This window comes from Ranitomeya variabilis, chromosome 3 (genome assembly GCF_051348905.1).
Source record: "Ranitomeya variabilis isolate aRanVar5 chromosome 3, aRanVar5.hap1, whole genome shotgun sequence".
NCBI lineage: Eukaryota > Metazoa > Chordata > Amphibia > Anura > Dendrobatidae > Ranitomeya > Ranitomeya variabilis.
The window spans coordinates 139,095,684-139,108,489 of record NC_135234.1 but is presented as its reverse complement, the minus strand read 5'-3'; the positions used below and the strand labels follow the sequence as shown (position 1 = coordinate 139,108,489).

Below are 12,806 nucleotides of genomic sequence, written 5' to 3'. Positions count from 1 at the left end.
GGCATGCCACGGGACTCATGATAGTGCTCGTTGCTGGTAGCCTACAGGCCCGTTTTCACATGCAGGTAATCAAAGAATGGAGCTGATATTACAGACGTGACCAACAATTTTGAGTGACACAAAGAAAGTTTATCAAACCTCATTTGATCGTATTAACACAGAGCCATGGTAAACAGTATGTGTGGTGGGATGATCACTTGTCCCCTTACATTTTAATTGTCAGCAGCACATTTCCAGTTTACAAACAAGGATGTGCTGCCGATAATGTTTATGTCCAACAAATAAGGTTTGAGGAGTGAACGTTTTTATATAGGGTGATGATGGGGGACGATCGCTTATATGAACCATTGTCCCTTGTAAACGGGCTTCCACCCAGAGTAAATCCACATGATTAGCTGCCCACCAAGTCACATCGCCCCTACAAGAGCTGGAGGTTAGGCCAATGTAACTTACACACAATTGCTAAACTTCTAAAACAGGCCTTACCTTCTTGCCCCTGTTCTTCTCCACCTGAAATAAGAGAAATGAAGGCAGTTAACGTAGGATCAGTACATACTCTTTCCGCAGGTCTCGGCTCAGATTAGAGGCGCATGCATCGTGTGTTAGGAAAGGAGCGGAAACACGTGCACTTAGCAAGACCACAGCGACTGTTAGCAAAAGCTTAATTAATACAATTTAGTATTGTGACATTTCAGTATTACATTTTTTAAATTGATCAGAGAGCACCTCCAACTCGGAATTTATGGAAAGTATACAGTATACATTGAGGAACTGTGTTCTCAGCAAGACCCTAATACAGCGGTGCCATAAAAATCACCAATAGCCACACGGAGGACGTCATATGCTCCAATCTTAATCTAGTGGGGCACGCAAGAAACGTGCACCATTAGTGTTCCCGTAATTCTGTGGGTCATCACAACTCCGGGAATACCAAATTTATGTAGTTACATGTTTTATTACTTGCGTACAATAAATGCACAGTTTGCAATAAAATAACTTGCTCTCGGTCACCATATTCAGAGAGCCAGATGTTACACATTTTATTTTCTGGGCCATATGAGGGCTTATTTGGTTGCAGGATAAGCTGCAGTATTATTGGTCCCATTTTGGGGTGGATAATTTTTTGATTACTTTTGATTTTCACTTTTGGTAAATGGGATCAACAAAAAACAGCAATTCTAACATTTTTTGGTGTCTACAAGGTGCGGGCTACATAAAAATAAAAGTTTCTAAAAGGATTCCCTGTGATTACAGTGATACCCAATGTGCAACAGTTTGGCTTTTTTTTTTTTTAATTCATGCTCAGATCTGTTCCTTTTGTTTTCTGAGTAGGGCCTATCATGGCTTGTTTTGGAATAAAGAACTAAAATGTTTTTATTTTCAACATTTGGCGTCCGTACAACTTTTTGATTGTTGCTTTTTGGTTTTGTATACAGCATCCCTTCCTTTTTTTGATGCATTCACCATCCATGATAAATAATTGTATATTTGTATGTGCTGGTGGTTACAGAAGTGATGAGAAACATTGTGTCTTATGCTTTATTTTTACTTAACTTTTATTCAGATAATAATTTTAGGATATTTGGCTGCGATCTATGGCAGACTAAAAACCATTGCTGGGCCTTGGGTTGCCATACCAGCCATTAGCTCCCCGCTATCACGCTGCAGGGAGCTGATGGAGTGAGAAGGAGCAAGTAAGGTGGTCACTATTCTCTGTGGCATATAGAGGTAATCGCGCTGATACAATCATCATCAGCGCTTATTCCCCCACTGTAGTGATTTTAGTCATCAGGAGCCACGTGATAGCGATGGAGAAGATACACTGCCAGCATGGCCAACAGGACGGGAAATGGCAGCACTGACAGAATGTGGTTAAGGTATTGCTGAGGGATTAAGAATAATATTTATACCCCACACAATAATGAGGAAAAGCATGGAGACATACCAGATGATGGTTGCGATGCACGACCTAGCAAAGGTTGCAAGTAAAATACAGGCATGATTAGTAAACGCTAATGACAAGTTAGGCCACTTCCTTACAAGGACTATTTTGTGCATTTATTACGTTCTAGCAAAGTGAGTGTGATTTATACAAATCTCACGCCCCCTATTTATTTTATTCACTTATATGGAGCCATCCTATTCAGTAGTGCTTTACAGACAGTTCCCATATGGATTAGATGGGGAGCCCAAATCGAGTGTGGGAGGCAGAGGATTGCGGCTTTCCCAGTGTGAAACCAGTTCCAAGTTATATGGCACACCATATTTAAGCCATAATTTGTAACTTTTTCATAAGAAGTGGATGGTGCACATTGTAGGGGATGGGGCCACGTGCGGATGACAAATGTACTGTAATTTACACCAGAATGCAGTGTAAGCTATAGTGCAAATGTATGTAGGGCTGGAGACGTATGGGATAAATCTGCGCTGCCGACAGGTCAGTGATGGGCAGGAAACAGATATCCAGGAGGGTGGTTTATTTCTCACCACATTTCTTCATCAGGACAAACCACAATGATCATTGCTGACAAATAAACCACGTTCCTGGATATCCGTTTCCTGCCCATCACTGACCTGTCGGCAGCGCAGATTATCCCATTCTTCTCCAGCCCTACATGTTCCTGCTTAGTAAGCGGTTGTGGTCATACAAGCGTACCAGGTGGGCACATTTCCTTACTTTTATCAGGACAAGACCCCTATTGTGCTTATTGCCTTTCCAGCTCACTAGTCCTGCAGTGCAAATCTACGCACAGCACAGAATAAGCTTAACTTACTGAAAGACATTCAGGAGCATCTTATGCCAGTGGGTCTGTGTTAGAGGGGTTATTCACTACTAGGACAACCCCTTCCTGAACTAAATGTTTGGCCTCAATAAAATAAAAAATTCCTATACTCCCCTCCCGTGCTGGCGCTGTTCCCATGGTGTCAGCACTTGCGGTCTTGATGCCCAATCGGTGCAGGCGTCATTGTCCCCACCTCGTACAGATTGAACATGAAGGGGACGTCTGGGCCGCAGCTGATCTCGGACTTTCTCTTTATATTCAATCCGTACGAAGGTGGAGACCGTGACGCCAGCGCCGTGTGCTAGGTACCACGTGTCAAACAACCGCACAAGTAAAGCGGAATCTATCAACAGGGTCATGTAATCTGACAGCAGCATAACATAGGGGAAAAGAACCTGATTCCAAGGATGTGTCACTTGGCTGGGTTTCAATACAAATCAGTGTTTTATCAGGAGATTATCATGAGAAGACAAGGTGACCCCTGCACAGATTAGTATCTTATCAATATACAGTTTACACAGTAAGTGGTGTGAGCAGGGTCATACAGGACTCAGTCTGAGCTCCGCTACATCTGCATCTCTTGGTAAAGACCGTAACAATTAGCAAGGTGGGTGTATTAAATAAAAAGGCTCAGTCTCTGGAACAGTATTTAAAAAAAAAAATTATAATATATACACACACACACACATATATATATATATATATACACACACACACATACACATATACACACATACACACTTTTAATGAAGGAAGCAAAAAGGACTAGGGCAAAATTACAAAAATACTACTTTAATTCTGAAAAGCAAATTTAAATATGTAAACTGCACATGTAAAAGAAAACTGGTATAACTATTTTAGCAAAGCAAATGAGCGGCATGGCGTTGTGGAAAGCAACCTTTACACAAGTGCAAGCGTGCAATTTATGCCTGACCAACGTGGCCTTAGAGGAGATAATATAGCAGGTGGGGATATTAGCGGTCCCATAAGCTCTGTCTATGCTGCGGACCATCACAGCTCGCACACGTTACATGCTTTAATGCACAGTGATATATTGTACAGGCTTTCAGGCTCATATGAAGCATAACTCTGCTGCTGCAATGAAACATTCCCCATTATTGCTCACTAAAGGCATCAGGCCAATCATAGAAAGAAATCTGACACTTACCCTTCGGACGATTATCATGATCTGCAATTAAGAAACAAATATGTATCAGAAACAAATAAATATATCCCAGGGCTGAACTTTCCTTCACCCTACTGCCCAGAATTATCAATGGAATGAAGCAAATCAGTATGGCTGTTTTTAACACAGTTCATAGGTGTATTCCCGATTCTGCCACTAGAGGGCACTCCATCTGTATGTAAGCCTATCCAGAGAGCACAGTGGCCACAGCCAGGGAGGCATGCAGGCACACGGTCCATGCAGGTCAGCGATCGGGGATATGTAGGTAACCTGAGGATAGAATGTCATACATACGTGGAGGCATCAGGGACAGGGGACGCCACACTCCTCTCCCCAGATAAAGGCAAATTATCTAGACTGTGGATAATAAAAGGAAAAATGGCTTCCCTTTCTGCACGGAAATACTGTCTATAAGGGTTCGTTCAGTCCAGTGTATTGCCATGTGCTACACACCGAGCACACAGACCTATTAAGGCCAGTACAATGGCCACTATTTCCTACATGAACCAATGGTCTGTATAGGGAAAAAGAAAAAAAAAAACAAAAAATAAGAAGACTTGCGACACGCACCATTCTGGCCCAGTTTACAGACCAGACAGCTCCTGCGCTATGTGGATGAGCACGGACAGGAGTTTTACAACGGCCGTCTGAGCCCGGGCAAAGTCACAGAAGTCTGTTACTAAATGAGAACCAGCAGGATCTGACCTGAGGCCCCTTTGCTTCAAATATTAAGACCCTGGCACGGTCACAGTTTTACTCTACATTTCACGGCTGTGCCCAGAAATAATGGTGGAGGTGAGACTTCTGCTGATCAAGCATGTACCCCTATCAAGTAGAAGGGGAATAAATGCTCATGGATGGGATAGCCCTTTAAAATAGTTTTTTTTAAATAATGTAATGCAAATGATAAAACTGGAGTGAGACAGTGGAGATCTGCACTTGCCTCCTTCAGCAGAGCGCTGATGACGGATTTTAGGTTAACCGTCCCTTTAATACCAAATCTCCATTACTCGGCGGCTGCCGAGCTCCCTGCCGACAGTCACAGTCAGCACAGCTCATTCCTGTGGCGGATGTTGCCAAGTGATGTACAAAAACAGGAAGACCACAAGTGTAAAGAACTAACTGTGTCTATATTAGGCAGGAAATGCCATGTACAATGTCTGCTGTAAGGAGGGGACACCGCCTGGTAAATCTCACAGGTTATGGGGGCTTTGTGCATCACTGCACCCATCTCGTACTCGCCCGCCGCAGGATCTGCTGCGCTTGGTTTGTATCGCAGACTGATTGTGGGAAAACGGGTCTACTGTTTCTCATCAGTCTATACCAGAAACATGCGCCAAAAGTCAACATTTTGGAAACTGTACCCCCTTTAGGAATTCTGGGAAGTAGTTAGCGTTTGGATTCCTCACACCATCGGGGTTAAGATATACAAGATAAGGATACAAAGGGTTCAGAAACAGTCTGGTGCTGTGCCATTATTCCGCTGTAACACAGCTGACCGGAGACTGCCTGGGTAGCGTCATGCTGCATGCTACATTACGTATGCGTCCAAAATCTGCGGGACCCAAACATGGTCATCGATGTCAGAGGGGCGAAGGATGGGTCATCACCATCAGGGAGAGGAACATAAGGTACACTCATCCTATGAAGCACGGTGTGCGGCCACAGGACGTGTCTGCGATTCTCCATGGACAACATGGTCGTGAAAAAACAACTAGCACCGATACGGTAAGAATGGGTAGTGCTGGCCCCCAAGTTTAGCTTATTGGGTCCAGGGTCTAATTTCTCACAATTCAGATACATAAAAAACTAAAGCTACTGAACACTTCAGGGTGTGGGAGGAAACCCACAAATCAAAAGCAGAACATGCAAACTGACTCAAAACAGATATTAATGACCCATCATTAGTAGTTCCTGGACAACACCCTTAATATGCACGAAGTAGTAGCTCCAAGTCCATATGTGGTCAGAAGTAGAACTAGTACTAGCAGCAGAAATAGAAGAAAGAATATCAGGGCAATGTAATGATGGGAAGACCGCGGCAGAGCCTTCATACACTTTGATAAGAAGATAAAGTTGGGGAAATCCTCTCAGTCACCGCTATTACGCCCCCATATAAAGCACCACCGGCCTCCCACTTTGCAGGACTTACTGCTTCTACACAGACAAGTATTCATATCAGAAGTGGATTTATTTATACTTTTTAACTTCAAAATATGATTTTGTATAATAGTAATTCCTAAATAAGAATAAAACAAATAACGACACGGCCTATGGACTATGAATAAGGAAATAATGAATGCAGCAAGAACAATGCACATTATAGGGCTCTTACCACTCGGGCTGTCATGGGGCATTCCAGGTTCCAAAAGATCGTCGTCACCAAACGCTGAACAGGAAAGAAGCGACAGAAAATATCAGAGGAGCGCGATACTTCTGAGGACACACGGCACAGTCTCCCCTGGATGTCCTCCTACTATGTGACTGCTAGGGGTCGCCCTGCTGGCATCCCAACCAATCGCTACAACGGGGGCCGACTTCCTGCTGTTCGTCACCTCTCCGGTCACACCCGCATGTACCTGCACCAGCCACATTTTATGGAAGGCCACGTACAGACGTGGAGATCTCCGCCAGTCAAATAGAGGGACAGCGCATGTGCGACCATTCCACATGGAGAGGAGGAACAAAGGGTCAGGATTGGTGGGGGGGGGGGGGGTTCAACTAGATAAGTGATAAAGCTGTTTACTGTGAAAATCTCTTTAAATGGTTTCTGCAGAACCAAGGCCGTCCATCTTGTGTTCACTGTGAGAAGCAATAGAAGCATGTTTGACTTCTAGTGACCCCTTGTTTCCCCAAGGCTGCCATAGGGTAGTAGTTTTCTGATGGACATCTGTAGGGTCAGATGAGCCCTCAATCCCACCGTATATACTGCAAGACCCATACACAGTGCTGTACCTAGATTACCGCCCCCGGCCTCAGCTCCCATCCTTCCTCAGACCTACAGCGCCATTTCCCTGTGCCCCTTCACATAAATGTGGATACCACTCGCTAGATCCCGGATACATGTTTGGAGAAGTCACATTAAGGAGTTCACTTACTACCACCTCCGCCGCCGCCACCTTGCCCCGGGTGAGGTTTCACAGGCTTGTAAGTATCTTTAAGATAAAAGTAAAAATAAAAACTCTTGGGTACAGCAATGCCAAGTTTTGTTCTTACATGAGGGGAACAGTACTGGGCACCCTGCTGCATAACACCCGCCAGGTGCACACGATAAATATTTGTGCACCGCGCAGGATCCTTATTAGCTGATGGCCTGAAGTTGTGGAGTCACAGCAGGATGTTGACATGTTGGAACACTTAAGGATCCGTCACCAGATTTCCATAATACAAATTGTGTATATAATCAAATACATCGCTTAGACTTTATCCGGTTTGTGTAGATACTCTGAATATGAATAGTCTTTTTTAAAAATGTAAACTTATTCTCTGATCCACGAGAATTTGTGCAATAGTGAGAAATTACACAGGAAAAAAGTATTCAACCCACTTACTGAAATATATTTCACACTTCCTACAGAAGCGTTTACTGGGGATGACGGCTTCAGGATCCATCCAGCATTAATCCATTTGTCCTTCCTTCAGTAACATGAAGTGTGCCAGTGCCGGATGCTGAAAACCAGCCCCACACCATGAGGTTATTCCTAACAACAAGGCATCGGCTATGAGGCCCACAGGAGGACTGTTCTCAGCAGTCTATGACCTGTATGCCCATATTATGTAAGATAGGTCAAATGTGGCGTCAGATTCCCTTTTATTTATGGACATCTATGGTTTGGATTTCTTTGCCTTTGTGAATTGGATGGGTTGTTACAGATATCTGGTGAGAATTTCATGTGAATAGCACCTTTAGAAATATATTTACTTAGAAAATTGGTATCATGTTACATTTCACCTGCGACAGACATTGACCTGCTGCGGTTCTTAAACCCGCGCCGCCGGTGAGTTTCTGCCGCGGTAAATAGAAGCACAGCAGGCTCGGGACTTCTATAAATCCCATCCACTAGCTTGCTATGTAGAACGCAGCGTTTGGGATGCTGCAGAGGTGAGCTACGTCCTAAACGCTGCTATTCCAGATCTTGGGCAAGCTACTGCAATGCGCAAGTAGGTACCCATGGTTACGCTCACACATAGTGGGTATGTGGGCAGCACGGTGGCGCAGTGGATAGCACAGCAGCCTTGCAGCGCTGGAGTCCTGGGTTCAAGCCCCACTAAGGACAACAACTGCAAAGAGTTTGTATGTTCTCTCCGTGTTTGCGTGGGTTTCCTCCGGGTACTCCAGTTTCCTCCCACATTCCAAAGACATACTGATAGGGAATTTAGATTGTGAGCCCCATTGGGGACAGCGACGATAATGTGTGCAAACTGTAAAGTGCTGCGGAATATGTTAGCGCTATATAAAAATAAAGATGATTATTATTATTATTATTATTATAGTGACAGTTGTTTGTTAGTAGTCGGAACCATAGATATCTAAGCCACTGCAATGCCCTTGCACATGAGGAAAGAGACAATCGCTAATCAGAAAAACTACATTTCAATTGGATGTATTTGCAAATATTAAGACCCCTTAAAGCCTTCTCATTTACATACAGGCTAAAGAGTACAGTATATTTTTATATAATGACCAAAACAAAAATCAAAACTAAAAGTTATTTATTCTGCTGTTTAGGGTTGAAGTGTAGGTGTCCATTAGTATGGAGATAACATGTTTGTGTCTTTAAGGTTTAACAGCGTTTATTCAATAAAAGAATGAATATCATAAAATCATTTTTTAGTCCGAGACTACATGATGACTCATTCCCAAAACGACGCAATGTTCCTCTGCTACATTGATAATTCAGTCACATTGCGAGCCACAGGTGCCATGACTAACGCATAAAGCACAAAAAATTCCTAATTATTTGCATTTTAGGGATTTTTGCGTTTTTAAGTGGAGTCTGTCCCAAAACTCAAATGAAACCATTCCTATTTTAATATACAGGACTTCACCCATATAAAAATCATAATTACAGTGTTGATCTTACTTCGTGTAGAACATAAAAATACTTTATTGGATATGTAAGTGCAGGGACATCAATGCCCGCTTGCTGTAGCCACAAGATCAGCACTTCCTTCCGCCCACAGTGTGACAATTCTCTGCACATCCCCTTACATTGATTCACAGTGTGTGCTTTGGAGAGCGGCCCAAATGGACTCCTCAGTCCTGCCGGTATTCACGATGCAGGAACCGAGAGCACAGTGTCAGTGTGCAGGAGCGTTCTCATCCCTCTCCTGTCTGCAGCAGCCGCTCGCTGCACATGGATCACACAAAGTTTGCAGCCAACACTGACGAGAAAAGGATGAAAGTGCGCTGTCACCAACACTGTATGCACTCCGCTCTTGCAGTGTCTGTGCGGGCCCCTTCTCACCCCCATCTGCCAGCAAAGGCCGCTCGCTGCTGTGTGACCCTGTGGGCAGCGAGCAGCCGCTCCAAACAGGAGAGAGGAGAACGCTGCTGCACATACTGACATGTGAGGGTTCTCGGCTCTTGTAGTGGCCTTGTGTGCAGGGCCAAAGTTACAATTTAGTCAGTGCGGTCAACAAAGGGAGGTGTTAAGGATTGTAACTGAGGGGGTGGAACGGTGCTCCGAGCTCTTGGCCATGCCAAGGGTGCACCAAGCACCCCCCATTTACATATCAAATAAAAATCTTTTAATGCAAAATGTGATCACTAGAATCTGCATTACAAGTATGATTTTTATTAGGACGAAGTCCCCAACAGTTATACAAAAATGCCTTACAGGTGAGTTTTTAGGGTTACAGACTACCTTCAATACTTGCTTGCACAAGTATGGGAACTTTACATTTAAAAGGAGTTTTCAGGGTCTACAAATACACAGAAAAGTTCCCAAGTACAAAAAAGAAAATACCTACAGATAATAAAAAAAAATGCCACCATAGCCCGGAAGTAGTCATTATTCAGATTCACTGTCTTGCCAAGCGGGAGGGGGGGGGGGGGGGGGGGAGACGGGAGGAGGGGGGTAAATAAAATATTTATACCCTATGAACTTTTCCACATTTTTTGATGTTACACCCACGAGTCTAAATGCATTTTATTGGGATTTTCTGTGATAGGACTACACAAAGTAGCACATATTTGTGGAGTGTAAAGGACGTGATACATAGTTTTTTAAATATTGTAAAAATATAAATCTGAAAATGGTGACATACATTTGTATTCAGCCCCCTTAGTCAATAAATTTGCAGGATAACCTTTTGCAGCAATTACTTTGCACATCTAGAAGCCGACATTTTTGCCCATTCTTCTTTGCACACTTGCTCTAGCTCAGTGTGACTGGATGGAGGAGTCTGTGAACCGCAATTTTCAAGTCTAGCCACAGATTCCCAATGAGATTTAGGTTTGGACTGTGACTGGGCCATTCAGCCATGAATATGTCGTTATCTAAACCATCCATTATAGCGTGGCAGTATTTTTAGGGTCGTTATCCTCCTTGAAGGTGAACCTACTGGGGGTCTCAATTGTTTTGCAGCCTCTAACAGGTTTTCCTCTTAGAGTAGCCTGTATTTAGCTCCATCCATTTTCCCATCAACTCTGACCAGCTTCTGTCCCTGCTGAAGAAAAGCCTTCTCCCCACAGCAGGATTCTGCCACCACCATGTTTAACAGTGGGGATGGTGTTTTCATGGTGATGTGCAGTGCTAGCTTTCCTCCTCATATAGCATTTTGCTTTTAGCCCAAAAAGTTCTACTTTGGTCTCATCTGACCAGAGGACCTTCTTTCGCATGCTAGCTTTGTCCCCTACATGGCTTTTTGCTAATTGCAAATGCAACTTCTTATGGATTGCTTTAAAAATAGCTTGCTTCTTGCCACTCTTCCATAAAAGCTAGATTTGTGGATTATACGACTATGGGCTCACTCACACGAGCGTATAAATCAAACGAATGCAATCCGAAAAAAAAAAAAGGGAATGCACTCAGACCAATGTTACTCAATGAGGTTGTACAGATCTGAGCATTTTTTCTCAGCTGTATTCAGTGCGAGTAAAAAATGGCAGTATGCTGCGATTTGACTCTGAAATAAGATGGGTGTGAGAGAAAGAAAAAAGCACACAGATACAATGTAATTCTGTAAGATGGGAAACTGTAAATTTCTTGTAAAAGATTAATAGCTGCTGAGTAAAAAACAGACTGCAAACGGACGACAAGTGAGAAAAAAAATCGTCCCACTTTTGAGGATGAGAATGGGACCAGTTTTTATATGCTTGTGAGACCCCGGCCTAATAGTTGTCCTGCGACCAGTCCCCCACCCAAGTTGAGGATCTCTGCAGCTACTGAAGAGGGACAATGGGCCTCTTCTCTAATTTATGCTCTCCTAGCTTGGGATGTCAGTTTAGGTGGAAGTCTTGGTAGGTTTGCAGTTGTGCAATACTCCTTCCATTCTAAGATGACGGATTGAACAGTGCTCGATGAGATGCTCAGAACTTGGGACTTTTTTTTTTTTGTTTTTTTTTGTTCTCTTCAATAAACTAACCCCATTTTACTCTTTTTCACAACTATATCCCTGACCCGTCTGGTGTGTTCCTTGTTTTCCATGATACTGTTTGATCCCTAATAGTCTCAAGCAAACCATTGAGGCCTTCACAAAAGTTCACTGGGTATAAAAACTGACTGTCTACAAGTATGTGTAGTACTAATATATATATATATATATATATATATATATATATATATATATATATATATATATATATATATATATATATATATATATATATATATATATATATATATATATATATATATATATATATTTTTTTTTTTTTTTTTTTTTTTTCCCCCGTTCTTCAAACATATACCATCCATATACACGTCCATTTATACATGTATGAAGAGGTTTGTAGGTTTTTACCATCTCCGCCGAAAGCATCTTCCAAGTTAAATCCTGGAATAAACCAAGAAAACAGACTGTAAACCACAACCATGTTTATTATACTTGTAAGTAGTTCTGATCAATAGTAGCTTTCCCATGAAGATTACATTCCAACAGCCTTCCATTTCCATACATTTTATATGCTTAGAAGACCTGCTAGATCTCTAGACACACAATTTTATGCAAGTTCTTGTTTTCCCAAAGAAAAGACTTGGACTTCTCTTAGAACTCCTCATGATTTCCAATCCCTTGTTATTCCTCCTGGAAACGCATGAATGAATGGATTACCAGGTATTACTATGTCTTGTTCACATGGCGTGTACCATGCGCACTGTCAGTGCCAATTGGACAATGTAGAGTGTCAAGAGTGAATAGGAGGGGACCAACTGTACTGACAAAGAGGGTGGTAGCATCAAGTGGTCTACTGATTCTTACATTTCTAGGAGTAATATCAGAGGAACAACGGAGTAGAGGATTTTAAGAAAGGGTGCTCAGAATGATTATTTTATAGCTAGCAGAGTATGGGACACCAAGCCATAATATTCAACCCTGTGCTACTATAACCCACAATCATGGAAAGGTTTCTAGTGTTTTTCAAATATAGATATTGGAAATAAACTATAGTGTTCATGAGGAAGATATTTCTTTTGTCATTCCTTAAGGGAAAGTCATCCTTCATAACCATACGAGATTATCTATAGGGTCACTCACAAACATTAAAAGATTGAAACGCTTACCACCTTCATCACCACCACCACCACCACCTGCAGGCACAACAGGTGGAGGTTTTGGGGTTGGCTTCTTAGGTACAACTTAAAAGAAAAAGATAAAACAAAAAGAAAGGGATT

At 42.6% G+C, this 12,806-nt stretch overlaps 1 protein-coding gene across 6 annotated transcripts in view; it reads right to left on the bottom strand.

The window, feature by feature from the left end:
- The window catches only part of CD99 (CD99 molecule (Xg blood group)), a 76,553-nt gene that overhangs the window by 11,686 nt on the left and 52,061 nt on the right, over positions 1–12,806 (bottom strand). For 3 of the 6 annotated variants that reach the window (XM_077294699.1, XM_077294701.1, XM_077294705.1), the window contains 7 exons: positions 12,696–12,770; positions 11,938–11,970; positions 7,068–7,124; positions 6,305–6,358; positions 3,952–3,972; positions 1,946–1,969; positions 487–510 (listed from right to left, as the gene is read on the bottom strand). In XM_077294699.1, coding sequence (XP_077150814.1) covers positions 487–510; positions 1,946–1,969; positions 3,952–3,972; positions 6,305–6,358; positions 7,068–7,124; positions 11,938–11,970; positions 12,696–12,770 — 288 coding nt within the window. The remainder of the gene's footprint in view (positions 1–486; positions 511–1,945; positions 1,970–3,951; positions 3,973–6,304; positions 6,359–7,067; positions 7,125–11,937; positions 11,971–12,695; positions 12,771–12,806) is intronic. The other 3 variants (XM_077294700.1, XM_077294702.1, XM_077294703.1) reach the window with 3 other exon arrangements.